Source organism: Echeneis naucrates, chromosome 23, assembly GCF_900963305.1.
Source record: "Echeneis naucrates chromosome 23, fEcheNa1.1, whole genome shotgun sequence".
Taxonomy (NCBI): Eukaryota; Metazoa; Chordata; class Actinopteri; order Carangiformes; family Echeneidae; genus Echeneis; species Echeneis naucrates.
In genome coordinates this window covers 11818846-11837931 of record NC_042533.1, presented here as the reverse complement: position 1 = coordinate 11837931, position 19086 = coordinate 11818846, and the positions used below count along the sequence as shown (strand labels likewise).

General features: G+C 41.6%; 2 protein-coding genes across 2 annotated transcripts; both read right to left on the bottom strand.

Moving 5' to 3' along the window:
* Positions 1 to 245: 245 nt before the first annotated feature.
* mapk12b (mitogen-activated protein kinase 12b) lies at positions 246 to 3967 on the bottom strand. Its single transcript, XM_029494795.1, has 12 exons — positions 3849 to 3967; positions 3039 to 3168; positions 2847 to 2905; positions 2650 to 2761; positions 2497 to 2526; positions 2051 to 2098; positions 1842 to 1956; positions 1677 to 1748; positions 1401 to 1480; positions 927 to 1005; positions 666 to 839; positions 246 to 310 (listed from the first exon to the last, which is right to left on the bottom strand). Exons 1-12 carry the CDS (start codon positions 3965 to 3967, stop codon positions 246 to 248), a joined length of 1083 nt encoding a protein of 360 aa, XP_029350655.1.
* Positions 3968 to 4890: 923 nt separating this feature from the next.
* On the bottom strand, positions 4891 to 18739 carry mapk11 (mitogen-activated protein kinase 11). Its single transcript, XM_029495656.1, has 12 exons — positions 18514 to 18739; positions 12123 to 12252; positions 11967 to 12025; positions 11640 to 11751; positions 10664 to 10693; positions 10243 to 10290; positions 10037 to 10151; positions 9875 to 9946; positions 9409 to 9488; positions 9094 to 9172; positions 8698 to 8871; positions 4891 to 7935 (listed from the first exon to the last, which is right to left on the bottom strand). The coding sequence occupies exons 1-12, from the start codon at positions 18624 to 18626 to the stop codon at positions 7862 to 7864; spliced, it is 1086 nt and encodes a 361-aa protein (XP_029351516.1). The 5' UTR covers positions 18627 to 18739; the 3' UTR covers positions 4891 to 7861.
* Positions 18740 to 19086: the final 347 nt, after the last annotated feature.

Here is a 19086-nt window from a genome sequence, read left to right as displayed (position 1 = left end):
AAAAAGTGAAAACCAAAAAATCAACTGTTGGAATACATACACCGCTAAAGCAGCCAGCCAAAAGTTAAACACACGCTTGCACAGTAATCAAAAGACGCTTCAGGTCGTCACAGTTGAGCAAATAGTATTTATTGAAAGCAAACACTAAAATTGAAAAAAAAAAAAAAAAAAAAAAAAAAATTACTCCTACACAAATACAAAAAGGAAATGAATATTTTTGTGTGTCTGCATAGTGTGTGTTGGCCTCAAAGCGACGTCTCCTTCGAGTCCCTGGGCGGCCTGAAGGTCAGTATCTCTGTGAAAGTGTGACCTGTACGAACACACAGGAAAGAATCGGGCATCAGTCATCTTGAAACATGTCTGTGTTCAGTCTTTCATTGCTTGAAGGTCGAGTGTCTTGTTTTTGACAGCATCAGATAAGATAAGCATCAGTGGCCTCTTCTGGCTAAAAGTAGGCAGCGTCGCTTCCTGTTTTGTAACTCGGCTCCTCTCCCTCTGAATTTGTCTGCCCTCCAAATGACCACAACCAAATGCCCTTTTAAGAAGAATGCCTTAAATTTGCATATTATTTTTTTTTCTTTCGCAAACGAAACGCTGACATATTGCTGCCAGTTAAAATAAGTGACAAACTAGACTGTCAACACATCACAGCAGCATCCTCTTACGTTTCCACTGGTCCAGTGGCAGATCTGTGTTGTCCATCGTCTGATCGTATGGCAGCGCCTCAATCTCCTCCTCTGTATCTCTGAACTCACTGAAGAAAGGCAGGTCCAGAGCCTCTGAGGCGCTCACCCTCTGCTCCGGGTCCAGAAGCAGCATCTTCTCCAGGACACACACCGCTGCATTGCACATCCACATGTCAGAGTCAGCGCGATAGGATTTAATGCACATATATGTCGGCAAAGAGAGCATCCGTCTTCACGCACCGTTCGAGCTTGCCTTGGAGATAACAGAATGCAGATCTTTTTTTGGCACTTTCGGGAGACTTCTGATGTAGTTTTTGGCCTGTTAAGGGAGGAAAAGCAGAGTGAGTCTGTTTTAAGTGTTATCCAACTCAAAGCATATCACAGCAGACCTGTAGGACAAGAGATGAGGCTTTGTGGGTTCAGGTGGGCCATGCTGAATGTTGTCTCTGTGGTTTGACACTTGTACAATATTAATATTGAACGTGGACCTGATATTTAATGAATGAAGACATGGAGGTCTGCCTATGGACCATACAGATTTTTAATAATGGATCTCAGCAGCTGAGGCCAGCTTGAATTTAGTCAGAAACTATGGATTTTAATGAGTCCAAGCTGCCCACCGATGCTGTTACCTCTGAGATTCCAGAAAGCAACAACTACAAACATTTCACAGCCGTTGTGCTTCTTTTGCTCGACAGTGAGTGCTTTTCTTACATCTTGGCTCTGAAGCTTCACCACAAAGTCAGCAGCTGGGGTTCCTGTGATCTTCATGATTTCTCTGAGTTGGTCCAGGTCTGACAGTAGGTCAAGTATCATCTGTTTTTTTGTGTTTTTTTTACCTTTCAAATATAAGCTGTGATCAACATGAAGACGAGTAAAAAGAGGAGAATGGGCAGGGAAATTTTGCAAATGTTTCTTTTCTATACAACTGGCCAGGATCTGAAACATTATTAGCCAAAGCGCCAAGGCATCACAGACTGTCAAGGATACGGTCACTTCCTTTGAACAGCGGCTTTCCCAGAAGCATCTCTGCCATGATACAACCTGCAGACCAGATATCCACTGCGAAAGGGAACAAACATCAGCTCTCCTCAGGAAATCCCATTTTCTGCTCTGTTCCCCTGTTGAGCTGTAATGCAAGGTATGACACTTTACCTGTTTGTGTGTAATGCATCCAGTTGAGGATGACTTCGGGAGCTCTGTACCAGCGCGTTACTACGTAGCCTGTCATTTCTGTGTCAGCCTGCCTTGCTAGGCCAAAGTCAAGAATCTAAACCAGAGACAAAAAGAAACGCAACCGTTACATGAGAGTCTAAATGTACCAGAAGTCCAAAGTAATACGGCTCCATTTTCAGTAATAGTACCTTTAACTCACAGTCCGGGTTAATGGCCAAATTGCCAGGCTTCAGGTCCTGCAGAGGAAAGAAGAGAAAGACATATGAAATGATGAGAATATTAATTACTAAAGAAGGTATGGGTGCCACCAGAGGACATCACTGAACAGAAGACGTGGCAAATGTCTTTTTTTTTTTTCTCTTTTCTTTTTTTTTCAGGACAGAAGTTTTTTTGGCTACATTTCCTGCATGATTTTAGCTGACAAACTATTTTTGGAAAGGATCTATAACTATGATTTTTGGAGTTGAACACTTTGGTGCTGTGTTGAGATGATAAAGACACTCACACACAGACACACACACACATGTTGTAAAGCTTCTTTTGTAGGAATGGTAATGAGTGGGACTGGGTGTGAGAAAGAGCAAGAACCCCACCCCCCTAAAGCTTATAGACCCAAAGGTCAAAGTTCACGCACCCTGTGGATGATCCCTGCAGAGTGGATATACTGCGGAGAGAGGAGATACAGACAACATCAGCAACCGCAGCAGAACTCCCTGACACCAACACATGATCCTCACTTTGTTCATGATGATGAATAAAACTGGAGTCATGATCTGGTACTGTGTACCTTGAGCCCTTTCATCATCTGATAGACGAGGAACTGCACTCTGTCCTCCGATAACCTCTCCAGCTTCATCAGCTTACCAAGGTCGGTGCCCATGAACGGCATCACCAGGTAACTGTGGAGGGCAGAAGATGAGTCATGGCTCAGTCACAACCCACCAACTTCTTTTGTAATGTGTTCAGCAAGGCACGGTCACTTACAAGTCACGCAGGCGATCCAATGAGATTTCAGCAGTGAAAACGTCCAGCAGACCAATGACCTACTCAGAGGAAAGAAAGAAAGTATCGTCAATCTCACATTTCTTAGCTATTCTAAGAACACTCAAACTGTTTGCAATCAAATACTGCAATCTCCTGGTGGAGTATAACAAGTGCTTCAGAGCTGCTTCTTACATTTTCGTGCTTCATGTGTTTGAGCAGTCGTAGCTCTCTGTACGCCCGTTTGGCAAAAAGTTTGGACTGGAACGGCCGGTGGAGCTTCTTGATTGCCACCTGCGTCCCTGACCGGCGGTCCCATGCCGAACTAAAACAAATATCCATATTGTGAGGTGATTTTATAAAAGAAAGGTGCAGCTAAGTCAGGCTTATTGTGCTGAAAATGCTCCCTTTGAAGCAAAACTTAAGCAGCTGCAATCCATTTCCACATTGGTGTCCATAAGGAAATCCCCAGGTGTAATTACAATACCTTCCAACATCAGGGACTCCTGAATGGAGCTGGCATTCATGTTTTAATTATACCTGCACCCTCCCTGCTATGACAAGTCACAATGTCTGCTGGGGGGGAAAAAAAGCCCGTTTGTGATCGAAGACAAAGTAGTGGCACATTCCGTCTCCTAACTCAGGCTCTTTGACTTTTTCTAACAATGACACTGGGGGTGGTTCTCTTTGTTCACCCTCATCCCACAACACAATGCAAAGAGAGGCCCCGCAGAACCAGCTGTGCAGAGACCAATGACCAAAATACCCCACACAAGCAGAGGTGTTGCTGCAGGGCCTTTGACTTTAATAAAAGTGCTCTATATAGAGCGCAAGTGCTGTTTCATTTGAAGTCCAATGGAAGAAGGCCAGGAACGTTTCTATAATAGATATTGCTGGAAACAGAGCAGATCTTAAATACCGGCCTGACAGTGAGCTTTAGAAATAAAACCTGACTCCAAAACAGCTGAGGTGATGAATATGTGCCCCCCTCCACCGCAGACTCACCAAACTGTCCCATAGGCTCCTGTCCCGACTTGCTTCAGGTCCCGGTACCTCTCCGGAACCTCCCACACGGTTCTGTTGACCTCCTGCCGGTAAAATCCCGTTCTGGACCGCACAGCCATAGCCAGTCTACCGGCTCAGGGTGCTCCCCGGCCCCGGTCCGCTCATCGGAGGAAATTTTAGTGGAGAATGCCCCAGAAGCGCAATCCGCGGCGGGTCTCACACAAATTCCTCCAGATGAACCGAGCGACCACTGCTGCGCCTCTTAGGGCCGTCAGTTACACCCCCCGCACACACACACACACACACACACAATCACGCAGTTAGTCATGGGTCCCGGTCGCAGTCCATGGGTGTGTCTACCAAACATCTGCCCACCCTGATTTTACACTCCTGAAGTATTCCCTTTCATTTTCCCAGAACATTCCCCCTCTCTATTATTTACATATTCTAAACACATTAGGATTCAGACTTGTCTTGATGTTTTATTTGGATGCACCTGCATCCAGTTGAGGTCAGGCCCATGTGCAGGCAAAATCATTTCTTCACTGGTTTCACTGAACCAGGAGGTTCAGATCCCTGTCACAATGTTGTCCATCCATCCATCCATAAAATTTTATTTCTTTAAAAGTCACATATTTTACACGTTCACAGTGTTTTAGTGAATGTGTTAATATCCATAACCAGCCCTATTCGTTCTTTTAAGAATCAAATACCTCTCTCAGACTTTTCCTGGGAGTCAAATAAGCTTGGTGAGCCAGTCAAAGGAGAGGAGATCACCAGATCAACGCTCTGCCACATTAAGGCAGCTGGTTTGAAGGTGTCTGAGTCCTTTGATAAATTCACAGTATTAATTTAGAGACTAATCTTGCTTTATAAGCAAACCAGGCATCCGAAAATCTATCTTTCAAAAGTAGAACCAATCTATCAAAAAAATAAATCAACCAAAAACTGGATATCATTGTCTGCATATACCTCTAAGGTGCATTAAAGAACATTAAAGAGAACATGTAGAAAATCATACTGAAACAGAAATAATGGTGTTTATTCTGTTGAAGCCAAGGCTTGCCAAGTCATGTTACCCGTTGATAATGAAGGAGAAAATGATCGTTTTAAAACCAACAGCCGACATTCAGCTTAGTGATTTGATACCTGTGGCGACAGTGGAATCGCATGCCACCATGTTTTCAAAAGACGCCCCTAGTTTGTAACATACATACAGTTTACATATACATTCGTTTTGCAGTTTTGCTATTTAAATCCACGCCACATGTACAACATCCACATAAGCACGTAATACTTTAACATTCAGAGCTCTAACACACTTTGACATTTGGCATCCAGTGTTGGACAACTTTCACATAAGGCTACAAGTACCACTCCATAAAAAAAGCAAAAAACAAAAAACAAAAAACAAAAAACAAGAGAACAAACAAACAACAAACCGTCCGAAAATATCAAAAAAGATTCCAAAATGGTAAATTGATACTTTAATTGTACTTATGTCTCTTTGAGGTAGAAATAATCAAATTTCACTGAGTCAAGCTTGAGGGTGAGCCAAAGCATCACAGTTTTCCTTGCGTGATAAAAGAGCAATACACTAAAAGACAAACGATTTTGGATCCACATGTGCATTTAAATGTCATTTAGGCACTCTAACCTGAGCCAAAGTAGCAATGTTTACCTTGCATGATTTTGAAGGAAGCATACATTAAAATACAGTTGATTTGGACTAGGTAGGTTATAACCTGCACTAGATCATTTTAACAGCTACTGGTGTCGCTGCTTTTCATTAGGAGGTTAATAACTGTTTTACACATGAATCCAACTCGTATGAGCAGAATATACAGATACAAAGTAGTCAGATATGAACTGATTTTCCCACCCAAACTGGTACCTGGAGTTGTACTTGTAAAATTCCTTTAAATTACCTTCTTATTCTGCTGCTCATCTCGTACCTGCAGGAAACTGAACTTCATGCTTGTCTGCCAATCATTATATTAGTTTCTTGACATTGAAACTTCAGCTGACCTAAGAGGCCATTTGCCATTAGAAGGCCGGTTTAGGCTAAGAAATTAGGCTGGAATTAACCTCCATAGCCAACTTGTATCCAAACAGTGTACAGATTAGCTTTAAGGCTACATCAGAAGATATTAACAGGATTTATGCTCCTAATTTATTACCCCTTTATCCCCTCTCTGTTATTGATCTTCTACTTTCATTCTTGTTCTGTTGATCTTCTTAAAGTTTATATCACTTTAAGCATCTTTCACTCCATTGTTAGTGTTTTCATGCCGTTCTAACCAGGAGCTGACTGTTTCGGTTTTGGGGTAGTTTGTATTTTAAACCAGCAACCACAAAATAGTTTTAGGAACTGGATCATTGTCTTTTCTCTTTATAAATGCGGGCGTGCATCTTATGTTTCATCATACATGGATTTAAAATGTAGACATTCTCAGACCTTCATCTAATTAATATTCAAGATACATGATAAAATGAATGGAAGACTGTATTTCTATTCTCATTCCAAGAAACTGTCAGCATTTGCTTTAAATTCTGTGCAATGTGGTTTAACACAACCAGATTATTTCTACCTCAGCAAAACTGTGTACAACTAAAACTCCAATCTGCTGCAAGTTGACTGACGCAATTCCAGTGAGGAAGTTGGCTATTTGTTGCTGTAATCTACATACGTGTGAAGCTGATGCTGTTCTTCATGTGATTGTGGCTAAAATGATGCCTGTCTGCAACAATGTTGAAATAATCACAAATGAGGAAAAGGACCTCTCCAACATTTGAATACAGTGGTCATGACTGAATGTTTACAGAATGGATAGTTTCCTTTATCACTGAAAAGAAGCTGTGAAACATGAAACGTCACTGGTGACCTCCCCAGTTGCCAAAAACAGCCAAATAAGGCTGCTGAATATGAATCATCAGCGTTTGATGGTTGGATGGAGCTGCAAGTCCAGCGCTGTTGCACACATTCTGGGAAATGTTTCTAACAGCTAATGAAATGCCTGTAATCTTAATTACAGTAAAAAGAAACCGTGGCTATAGAAGACACAGCAGCATCGACGGAAACCTGATGTGATGGTGCCGAAGCCAACAGGTGATGGGAAATCAGCCATCAGAAGCTGTATATGAGAAGCGAGGTCACACTGCAAACAAAGACCTGCACCACAGTCTTTACCTTGCAGCTTTGGCATATATCAATTACCTTGCTAATTAATAGCACAGTTGGTGTTTACTATTGTGTAAATGAGGGAGGAAGAGTTTCATCTGAGGAAGAGGAGCGGTTTTTTAAATATACTTTTTTACTTTGCAGAAAAGATAAATAGGCTGAAAGTTGCTCACGTTCCTTATAATGCCGCTCTCTGACCTTCACACTGGTTCAATGCCAGCGTGGTAGATGCAATAAGCAGTCTTAATGGTTATAGTACAGTACCAGTAATATGCTGTGATAATAAAATGCACAAAAATCATGCGCAAGTATGCAGGCCAAAGCTGTTTTGTGACATGATGTGGCAATGCTGCAAGCCTTTAAACATTAATTCCATAAATGTAAGCAGTGACTGCTTATGGAATTTTTCGTGGGGGACCAGATGGTGATCCTATCGTAGCTTTGGAAATCCTAGTGTGCATTTTTTTTCTTCCTTTGAGACCCTTCTATCAGTCAGTAAACATAGTTCAATTCCCTAAAGTTACTGCCTCGTATGAATCCTCGCAAACCTCTGTGTTGTCTGATGTAGTTGAGTTGAACTGTTCCTCATTTTACCCTGACCGAGAGAAAACATAAGAGGAAGCAACTTTTTACACAGGAAAGTTCATTCTATCTTTTTGTTAAATGCTCCCTGTAACCGTAATGTTCCCATAAAGACCGTCCTACCCTGCTGCTCAAATACACTCATGACAGGCAATCGAACACAGTCACACGGAGCAGGGGTATCACAGCCTCGTCTTGTCACAGTCCTCCTCCCACTCAATGAGTACGTGGTCCTTCTCCGGGTACAGGCTTACTGCTCCACCTGAAGGCTGTCAGTCTTGCTGCCAGATTCCTTGAAGGTGTTGACTTCTTCGAACACCAACTCTGTGCACAAATGTGTGAGAATTAAGGGGAAAGAATCTGTGTTAGTGACTGAGATTGTCCATCTGATGGTGAGACTGCAAAGGTGCTACCTTGATATTTTATTGCCGAAACAGGGCAATTAAAGATCCTGTGTTTTGGTTGAAGAGTTGATATCCATAGATATATCAGTGGTTTTAACAGCAAAACTGTAGCCACAGCTAAGAGCAGTGACTGATTTGTTACCAGTCCTGATGACTACTATCAGGACTCTACCATTAGAGTATATGGGACCTTTAAATGTGAAAACCAAGATATTCACAGTTAATGTTTTATACAGTACTGCTACATTTGTGCTTGTTAAGCAAACTAGTCTGTCAAAAGACTTAAAATTAAGATGCAAACGATGCAGAAATATTCCCCATGACTCACATTATCTCAGGGACATTTCACTAACAACAAAATGTTATAAAAGGCAATGTCTCAGAAAAACTTATATCTCTGGGGTGCAATCAGCATCCTTAAAACACCCACACAAGCTTCAATTCATTCTTGCTTACTGTGAAAAAACAGTGCAGCATGAAGTTCACTTTGGTTGCATCAGGTTGTGCAACAGCTTCCTCTGCAAGTCAAAAACTATCCCAGTGTAAAACTGCAAAAGGAAGTAGACACTGGCTGGAAATTTTAAAGCTGCGTGTTTTTTGGCACTGTAGAGGAAATGTGTGTTTTGTTGTACTATCCATAGCCAGGTTTCGACTACTTATCACGTTCCTTTGAAATCAATACCTTTCCATTCCTCCAGAGTTCGGTCTTTGCTCTCCAATGTTTGATCATAAGGTGGGGCCTCTGGCTCGTCGTCTGGATCGTGGTACTGTGAAAAGTAGGGGTGTGACAGAGCCTCACTGGCCGAGATCCTTCCATCACAGTCCAGAACCAGCATACGCTTCAAAAGATCAACAGCTAACAGACCGAAAGACAGTAAGAGCGGCGAAACAGAAAAATGGTTAGAAACAAGTTAAAGCACAGTGACGCAACCTGTATAACTGAATTTCTAATCTACAACAGACCAAAGGGGAGAGAGCGAGAGAGAGAGAGAGAGAGAGCAAATTGAACTTTAACAGCCTCTGTAACAGGGCCTTCTATTCAATTCAAGAGTAATCAAATCCGCAGAGCAGCACCCACCTAGTGGATTTGCTCCTCTAAAGATCTTTTCCAGGTCCTGCTGGGGCATGAAGGGCAGAGACTGAATGTACTTCTGTGCCTGCAAATAGAGACCAGCTTTCAACTCATGGCATGTAACAATATTGATGATTCGGTGTCACGCTGTGAGTGATCAATCACCCCAAAACTCACACATATTGACTATTCAATCAACAGCAAAGTCAATGGAACGACTGATGAATTCGATCAGGTTGCTTTCATCAGTGCAAGCTATTTTATTGTGCTACCGAAGTTACAGTTCCCAATCATCCCTCCACTCAATCTTCTTTCCCTTACATGCTCAGAGCAGATCTTCTTTAACAAATCAGGTGTCGGAGTCCCAACCACCTCCATGATTCTCTTCAGCTGGTCAATATCTCAGAGGAGGAAAGGTCAAGGGTCATGGAAATTTGTTAAAAGTAATCAAACCTCAAAGATTTGATTATTTTGACACATGGGAGATAAACTAAGACTTAATATCTCCTTACAGAACACAGGTACCAAAACATAGAATGATCATCCGCTCAAATTGTTTTAATGCAGAATAGAGCAACCTAGAGGATTCAGCTCTTTGGGATTGACCCTTTTCATTCCCTGCCTCTTGCTGTTATGCCCCTCCCCTTCAGAAAGGCCTGGCATTCTAATGCGAATTCACAAGCGGTCTTTTTTCACAGGGCACACTAAAGAGGTAATGGAACATCGATGGTTGGAAGGAGAAAAGCTGCAAACTGCTGTGGACTCATAAAATGCTGATAAAGGATACAGTCACTGCCAGGAAAAAGGACTTTTCCCTTCAGTAGCTCTCCCATAATGCATCCCACTGACCAAATATCAACTGAAAGAGAAACACATAAAGTTTAACCGCTAAGCTCAAATTTCTGTGTGGTTGCCTCTGAGAAAAATAACATCTGGAGTTTGATCTTACCGTTCTGATTGTAGTGCATCCAGTTCAGCATGATTTCCGGTGCTCGGTACCAACGAGTTGCCACATACCCTGTCATCTCATCATCTGTCTGTCTGGCCAATCCAAAGTCAAGGATCTGTAGAGCAGGTATAGTTTTATAAGCGATGTGCTTTATATTAATGGTTGGAGTGAAGGATTCGGAGGTTTAAACTGGAGGTCAATCTTACCCTCAGCTCACAGTCCTCATTGACTGCCACATTACTTGGCTTGAGGTCCTGGAAAAGATAGTAAAGCCAACAAAGGACGAGAGAAACATGATCAGAATAAAGATGGCTCTGCAGAGAGATAGATGTGAATACAAATCTGCAAATCTGCAAAACTGCTCACTGCGTTTAAACAGATGATTTTGATAGAGGCTGAAAGAGTAGTGGTGTTTCAGGTAGTCTAGAGATCAGTTATGCTTAATCAGGAGTGTGAGACAAATTTTTTTTCTGACTTTGAGAGTACGCTGAAAGAAATGCAAGGGAGGAAGTTGTTTGATAAGATGTCAAAAAAGATTTATTTTCCCTTTTAAGTCAGAGGAGTGATGGAACACTCACTAAGACTTGATGGTCAAAATGACAGGAAGAGCAAAGTGAGGGCACTCACTCGGTGGATTAATCCCGCTGAATGGATGTACTGTTTGACAGGCAGTGGGGAGGGGCAGGAGGATGGGGGGAGGAGAGAGAAGACATAAAGGAAGACATGGGTCAGCTGTGCAGTTCACCATATTAGCCCCTGATGAAGGGAGGTAAGAAGGCCTTTGTCTGTCGGTGTGAACAGACGGCCAACTCTGCCAAAATGATTCAGTGTTAGCACGCAAACACTGGACACAACTCACAAAGAACAGCACAATGTCAATTTCAATATACTGTAAAAGTAGGGAAATTCTGCAACAAAGACTCCGGTTTTCCAGGCATTGTTTCTAAGCATGAGCTGTTGTTCCTCAAGGCAGAATAAAAAAAAAAATCCTTTTTTTTACAATTAACATGAACTACGCTATCACCAGAACGATTTCCTGCAACTGGGTGTACAGTAGCAAGCAAGCAGAGAAGTCAACTAAAAGTAACAGACAGTTCCAATACTTACATAGCTGAAAGGATGTTCAATGTATAAACAGTTAAAATAAGCTAAATAAATAGTTAGGTAATATTAGCCAATAGTTGAAATAGTAACAGATACGTGGTCAAAAAGATTATTTGGCTAAAAGTAAAGAAGAAAAAGTTAAAATACTCATACTTAATAATAGATAAATGTTGAGATAGTTAGTTAATAAAATTATGCTAAATTTCATGTTTTATATTGAGTTATAAAAATATTATAATATAATAATCAGTGTTTAATAAATAGAGTGAAATTTAACATTTTGCTGTATGAAAGTGACATAAAATTCAATGCAATGGTATTAATGACAAAGTACATGAGTTCATCTGAGAAAGCAGTACGGGTACATCATTATTATATATAATGATGTATGATGATGTAATTATAAACAATTGGGAAGAAGAGGCATACTATCGGCATTCTAATACATCCATCCTATGTTGTATTTGTGCGGCAGGTGTGTCATGGTGGAGTTAATTACCTTGAGGCCGCGGAGGAGCTGGTAAATTAAAAACTGCACATGCTCGTCCGACAACCTCTGAAATTTAACGATGTTATTGAGGTCTGCGCCCATCAGGTTTGTCACCAGGTAGCTGGAAGAGGAGGAAGTGTCTGTATGAGTGATTCAGGGTGGGGGTGGTTTAAGTTAGAGGAGAGCATGTTGCCATGCTGCCATGGCAACTGTCATCTCAGACATCTCAACACCAACACCGTCACTATGACCTTTAATAGCACATTGACTGAAAGATGGTGACAAAGTGTACAGCTGTAAATCTTGTAGTAAACATCAGTGGATAAAAAAACTTACAGTTCATTGAAATCTTCTAATGTTGCAGCAGGTGTGAAGACGTCCAGCAGCCCAATTACCTGCAGAGACAGAAACAAGCAGAGCAGATCGATAATGGAGCGACATGCAGAGGGATGTGTCCGTCTGCCTCATGGTATTTTTATAATGAGCACCAACATTCTCGTGTTTCATGTGCTTGAGCAGCCTGAGTTCCCGGTATGAGCGGCGGCTGTGGATCAGAGACTGAAAGGGCCTGGACAGCTTCTTCACCGCAACCTTCTGCCTTAAGACCACATCATAGGCTGAACTGGAGAGAGAAAACAGAAAACCGAGAAAAAAAACAAAGATCAATAACTGACGTCCATCAACACATCTGAATGCTTGTTTAGGTTGACTTTGCAAAGGGGAATATTTGTTTTCATTAAAAGCATAGCTTTTTTCTTGGGAGGGGTCCAGAAGTGACACCAAATCACATTTGAAACTTTTCAATACTTCAACATTTCAGCAACACTTGGTGTTCGATAGACTTGTCTGTATTCTGAGCATTGAAAGCGCCATGCTGTACAAAGTAACATTTCCATGTGTTCTTTGATTATAAATCAGGTCTATGTTCTTTATTAATACTGAAAAAATATAATTTTTTATGTCACAACAAAGTACCCTCAATCAACCCAGACAACTTTAATTTGTTTTTTATTAGTGTCAAACTGGAATATGCTAATCAGTCAGTGAATGCCTTTATTTTGATTTTCAGTGACTCTAAAACATCTCACTGTGATCAGAACAAAACACAAAGTCTAACCTGCCGGACAAATCCGTTTGTATTACAATATTGAGTAGGTAAACCTAGGTGCTCCTGCACAGACTAAATTGAGGCAAAATAGCGACTCAGCAGATCTCCAATAATGTCCCCCAAAATGATTCCGTTATTCTTCAGTTGAGACTACATATTTGCGAATGTTTGAGAGTGGAAAGACAAACAGAGAGAAACAAGGCAAGTCAGGATGTCTGATATTTTAAGGGAGATGCAGTTCATTTCAGCGTCCCCTTTTGAATTGGAATTATCATTCCACATATCAAATGTTGAGCCATCCTGCTGCTGCTGCTGCTGCTGATGGTGTCACTGTCTTTGTGATCCCAATGAGCTTTCAGCCTCGTCTGCTTTTTAACACTTGCACTAATAATCAAACAGCCTTCACAGTTTCACTGACAGTGAAACACAAACAGGAAGGAAACAGGAGTTAGCATTGAGAAATGCTGTTGAGTACTGCAGAAAACAGAGCAAGAAGTGAGAAGTGAAACATTTCAAATAGGGTAAGAGTCAACATTGAAAAGATTTATGCTGTACATTTAGGTGTGAAGATTTGAAAAATGTTATTTTATTGTTTCAAATTCAAATCACTTTGACTTTGAGGTAAAATCCTGCTGCCATGTGCACAATCCTTTTAGCTGTTTTGCTTAGTCCAAAATAAACCTTTCTATTTTGTTTTAATTTTATGCAATGTATTTCTAATTGATTACCAGTGTAAACCTTTGACCTTTTAAAAGCCAGCTCACATTGGGGGGGTACACCCTGGACAGGTCGCCAGCCAATCACAGGGCCAACAACTACTCACACTCAGACCTATGGACAGTTTAGAGTCACCATTCAACCTAAACACGATGTCTTTGGACAGTGGGAGGAAACCAGAGTACCCACAGGAAACCCACACAGGCATGGTGAGAACATGCAAACCCCACACAGAAAGGCCCCCAGCCGGGAACCGAGCCTGTGACCTTCTTACTGTGGGGCAAGAATGCTAACCACTATGTCACCATGCTGCCCTTCATATTTAAAGGACAGATATGTATGAACTGTGTGAGAAAATCTGGAAGTGGGTGAATTTGATTCCCTGGGTAAATTTCTTACCCTCACAAAGTCACAAATGAACAGTGCAACATTTGGCTAACATTTGCCTAATCTCTGACTCTGTGCAAAGGTTATAAAATCAGACTAGATCCACCTATGAGCAGGAGTGATTCTTGGTCCTCACAAAATCCCAATGCTTCCAGTCTCCATGCTAACTAAAACCAATTGCCTCCTGCATCTTGTTCGGCCTATAGACATGTGTAACCACTTTGTGTGTTGCATTATGTTTGCTGTGTTGATGACGAGGCCAGGACCATTATTGTAGTTGATGGAGTTGATCTCCACTTATTCTGAGTGGTAACAAGCTAAATCCTGCAGTCAAGTGTGATCAACTGTGATCCCCCCCCCCCCCGATTTACTGTAATCTATACCTTTAATTAATATCAAATTTCTGTTCATGCCCACATGCTAAAGCTAATAGTATGAGAGTGTCAGTGATATCTAGAACTATTAATGGAGGAGGCTGTGTAGCCTCCAATCTATGTGAATTAGTTTTTAAGTGCTGTGAGGGGCCCAGAGTATACTGCCCCCCCCACCCCTGCAGCGATCTACAAAAGTTCACAGCAGGTTCCGGATGTGGTTTCTTTTGAAGTGGCCTGGAAGAGATGCATGTTTCCTTTATCTTTATCTCTCACTGTAAATATTACTGTATCAGTTCATGATGGCCTGCAAATGCTTACATGCTTAAGTAAACTTTACCCTTGCATGCTCGAGTGCATTCATATGGAGCACCGGCTTGACATCACCTGCTGCCAGTCCGGATGTCCCCGCTGGGCTTCAGCCTGGGCAGCAGCTACTCTCCTCCTGACATCAAACAGGCCTCAACGCCTAGCACACATAATTTCCTCCCTGCCACGTTCAATACGTGGTTCTGACTGCACCATTCCCTACACACACACAGCCGGCCAAGGCATTGATTTCTCTCCTCTTTCGTCTCAGTATTTCTTTTATATATATATATATATATATATATATTCTGGCTCTTAATGCACCTCCGGTTTCAAGTACAGGGGAAAGGGTGGGGGGGTTGTAATATTTAATGTGAGCTGATATGTTTACACAGTCTACCCACAAAGAGAGAGACAGCATTTTAGGCGATTTTCTGTCATCATTGCAAAGAAATTGCACAATCTGGGACAATTTTATATTCATATAAATATTATCTATAAACAATCTTTTCTGAAAACAGTGTATCATTTGATCTATTCATGCAGTGGTTCACAACCTTTTCTAGCTTTTGAACCCCTTGAAATTCTCACAAATATTAGCAGCTCACATCCAACCCCAAACAATACATTTGGGGTTCAGAAGCGCAACCTCATTTTGTGCTCCTTGTATCAAATTGCCATCAAAAATGTGTGACACCACATGTTTGACAGGAGAATGAAGCTGTCATCTTTTATTCATAGTTACCCAAATGACAGGCTCCATGCTAGATTGCTGAACAGATGCAGACATGAGATAAAAAAGCAGCCTTGATCAGCTCAATATATATTCTCTGTTGATGTTCAGTCCGGATCGGCCCAATATTGGCCCAGTTTTGTGTCAAGAAACAGAGGCAGAAGAGAGACAATTCAGTGGCTTTAAGGCTTCATAGCACAAATGAGTGTGCCAAACTTATTTTCTCATGATTTATTAAAATTCAAGAGGCACTGCTTCTTAGGTTATAGAATGAGCTTTGTGTTTATGAGGCTTTTGTTTGTATTTATCTGCTCTAAAATCTCCATAATCATTCCTCACTAGCGGAAATATACTCTCTTCCATCTACTGTAGTGTTTTCTTTCTAAATGCTGCCTCTGTCTAATTCGGTTCTCTCCTTTCCCAAGGGTGTCTGTGGTATAGCTTCCCCAGGTCTGGCTATAATGGATTATACGAGCTTGTCGGATCCTTGACCCCCGGCTCACAGTCTCAAGAGGGCTGGCCAAGAGAACAAGTAGCTATTTGAGATAAATGATGAGAGCTGTTTTACTCCACATCTCAACAGATCGGCTATGAGACAAACCCCCCCCCATCATGAAAACACACATGCAGATGCCATACTCGCACTTCCCATCCCCCAGCCATTTACCGACCAAGTCCCGCCATGAGAAAGTCAATGACAATAGCTGGACATCAACATTAATACAAGCCAGTGCATGGCGGTATGTGAGGAAGGTCTTTGTGTGTGTGTGTGTGTGTGTGTAACTTAAGAGAGCCTTGTCTTCACTGGGCTTTGAACATTATGGGGTGTTCATAGATATGATGCCTTGAGAAATCTAACAGGAGGAAGGAAAGAGGGAAACATCTGTTCGTTCTCATTGTTTTCTGCCATACAACATTAAACCACCTCAGTTCATTTTAAAGAATAGAATTTGGACTCTATAAAAATGGAATTCTGTTTGTTTTTACTTTTAAACACAAGATTTATGATGGCAAACCACCTACCAACATCAGCCTGTCTAACACCTGTTTTAGTTTAAACAGTAACTTAAAGGTAATACATCAGTGGTTGAAAAAGTGAGCTAAAATCATTCATAGAGGCGCTTAAACTTCTAAATAAACATAACAAATAACCTTAATGCAACAACTCAATGGTTTCAATGAATTTTCTCACCTCCAAAGTAAAGTAGTCACTGACAGATTCATGAACGCTCATGTTTTCTACCAGTGTAAGTGACGGTAGATTTATGATTACCAGTGTTAAAAACAAAGAAACTTAAAAATCAGATTTTGAACATGAGTCAGTGAAGGATAATGGTTCACAAATGAAAAGCTCTTATACTGATCACTGTTAAGTTGTATCACAATGCTCAACAATTATCATGAAGGAAGGAATAAAGAGTCCACAACACCTGCTCTGACTTCATGCTCAGCATATTTAGAATCTTATTATGAAATTTGAGAAGTTGAAGAAAGTGCTGTTCAGGGAAATCGACAGAGAATTTAGTTCCTACAATTGGAAGTGGCAGCTTCAATTACACAAATTCACAACCGCCACATTGCTTGAGGCAAAATAGTTTTGGCAATCTTTGTGGAACATTGAACGGATGCATTGAAAATACGACACATTTGTGAATTCATTTCACAAACTTTAACCTCAGTAGTATTGTGCTCCAGAAACTACCATGTCCATCTAACCTTGAATCAGTTGAAAGCAAAGCCCAGCTCCTGATCCACTTCCTCTAAATTGTTACTTTTATTATTAATATAGTATCTATTATAGTATCTATTATTGTGAGCAGATTGTTAAAACTGCAAATTAGACTGAATGTTTATGTGCCAAATATTTGTGTGAGAGCCTGAAACATCAAGTTGTGCTTTAACAGAGAGGCGCATCCCATCTGCTGCTTTAGTGTGCTAATTAACTTTGATTTGACGGGAACTTGGCTGCCAAGGTTAATGTTTGACTCTCATTCTCGACACCTATGCTACAAGGATGTGTGCAGCACTTTCCTATGTTACTGTTAAAACCACATTGTTACACCTTTCTTGCTAGAAGTTATGACAAAGTTGCAGTAAATTTAGCCCCATTGCTCATTTTAATTCAGTTATTGACACCTCAGTCTTCAGAAAAATTCATGTTATATTTCTATGTCCAAAGCTTTGTGTGGGTGGTCCTTCACAAGGTCTCGTCAGTTTATGAAGACTGTGACTTCTCAACCAATCAATTCCTCGTGAGAGACAGTTGAACATTTATTTCTCACTGCCTTAATGATGGTGCCAACATGCACAGGTAAGAACAGACACAGTGAAGCAGCTTTAACAACCTATTCATTACTAGAAAATGTGCTTAGTTCTCTGTTGTTCTTTCAGTTCTCTCACATATAAAGGCACAATCCAGTATATCTACATTTCCTTCGGTACCTATCGACCTGCTTAGTTAATTAATATTGACTCTTGGAGGTGGTTATCACCGTGTCGTATCTCCATGGCAACAGTATCCCACCATAAGTAGTGTCCAACATTAAAGCAGTTGCGCGCTGCAAGGTTTGCTGCTGTCTGTGTCCAAAAGAAAAGGAGGTCGGATGTGCAAGTGTATACCATGAATTTCATACATGATGATGTATTCAATGACTGCAGGCATCAAGGTGTTAGGACTTGCATTATGATATCAAGTAAAAGCAGCCGTACCCAGGTTTCCCCTTTCCAGATGTGGTATGCATCTTTGGGGTCCCACTGCACCAGCCTCTGAAGAGTTGCTCCTCATATTTTGATTAGCCCATGTGTCTGTGTGTGTGCTGCATATGTATGAGGTGGGGGTGTATCTGGGAAATTCCTGCACTGACACTGTCTCTCATTTCCTGCCAAAAATACAGGAGCAGCAGCTGTGGCTTAGAAAAAAAAAAGTCCTGCAGATCTGTTGTCTGTCTACATCTCATCTCACAGCGACATACAGAAACGAATTCTAATTTGTCTGCACAATAACCACAGGAAAAAAAAAATCCTGTTTAATAATGTTTCCCCCTAAATATTGACCCAATGGCGGCAGAGGTGAAGGGATAATAAAAATGAAAATAATACGCCGGCAGCCACAACAATAAAACCCCACACACAGGCAGCTTCATCCTGACCCAGTCGGCATTTCCCTATTTCTGATGCATCATCATCATCACTGTTCAGTTAATGTTACCGTGCAGCCTCGCCCCGACCCCCGCCCATCGTGCACCCACACACACTCACCACACTGATCCATATGCTCCGGAGCCCACCGGCGTCAGGTTCTGGTACCGTTCCGGAACCTCCCACACAGTCTTATTCAGCTCCTGCCGGTAAAATCCCGGTCTGGCGGACATCTCTTTCTCTCCGAGCCGGCCTGTGGTTGGGGTGGGGGTGGTGGTGGTGAGGGGGGGGAGGGGGGGGGGGGATCCGTGCACAAAAAAAGGGGGGAGAGAATTGGAAATGAAGTGAGGAGAACCGGAGCTGTGTGCTGCCGTCTGCTTCAGCGAGCTGCTGCTGCTGCTGCACGTACCGCACCGGCCACAGCCTGGTTCCCCACCGCCCCCTCTCAGCCTCACCCCCCTCCCCTTCCTGTGAGTACAAGTTGATATTACAGGCTTTTTTCATACCAACAATATCAAAACGACAGATATTATGTTAACTTCAATTTATGATCAGTTGGATCAGTGTGACTCTTATCTGTGGGTCTGACATGACATCAAACCCTGGAATGGCCCCGTTCACATTAGATTTATTTTTTTTCAGATTATATTAACATTTATTATATGTTTAAATATGTTTAAATTATATATGCCC

Excerpts from the sequence above, each read along its gene's own strand:
- mapk12b (XM_029494795.1), bottom strand. The coding sequence starts at position 3,967 with ATGGCTGTGCGGTCCAGAACGGGATTTTACCGGCAGGAGGTCAACAGA. Across the intron at positions 2,906-3,038 it reads AACACATGAAGCACGAAAAT|GTCATTGGTCTGCTGGACGT; the intron begins GTAAGAAGCAGC and ends TCCTCTGAGTAG. Across the intron at positions 1,749-1,841 it reads GATGCATTACACACAAACAG|TGGATATCTGGTCTGCAGGT; the intron begins GTAAAGTGTCAT and ends TCCCTTTCGCAG.
- mapk11 (XM_029495656.1), bottom strand. The coding sequence starts at position 18,626 with ATGTCCGCCAGACCGGGATTTTACCGGCAGGAGCTGAATAAGACTGTG. Across the intron at positions 10,152-10,242 it reads ATGAGGACTGTGAGCTGAGG|ATCCTTGACTTTGGATTGGC; the intron begins GTAAGATTGACC and ends CCTGCTCTACAG. Across the intron at positions 8,872-9,093 it reads TAGAGGAGCAAATCCACTAG|CTGTTGATCTTTTGAAGCGT; the intron begins GTGGGTGCTGCT and ends TCGGTCTGTTAG.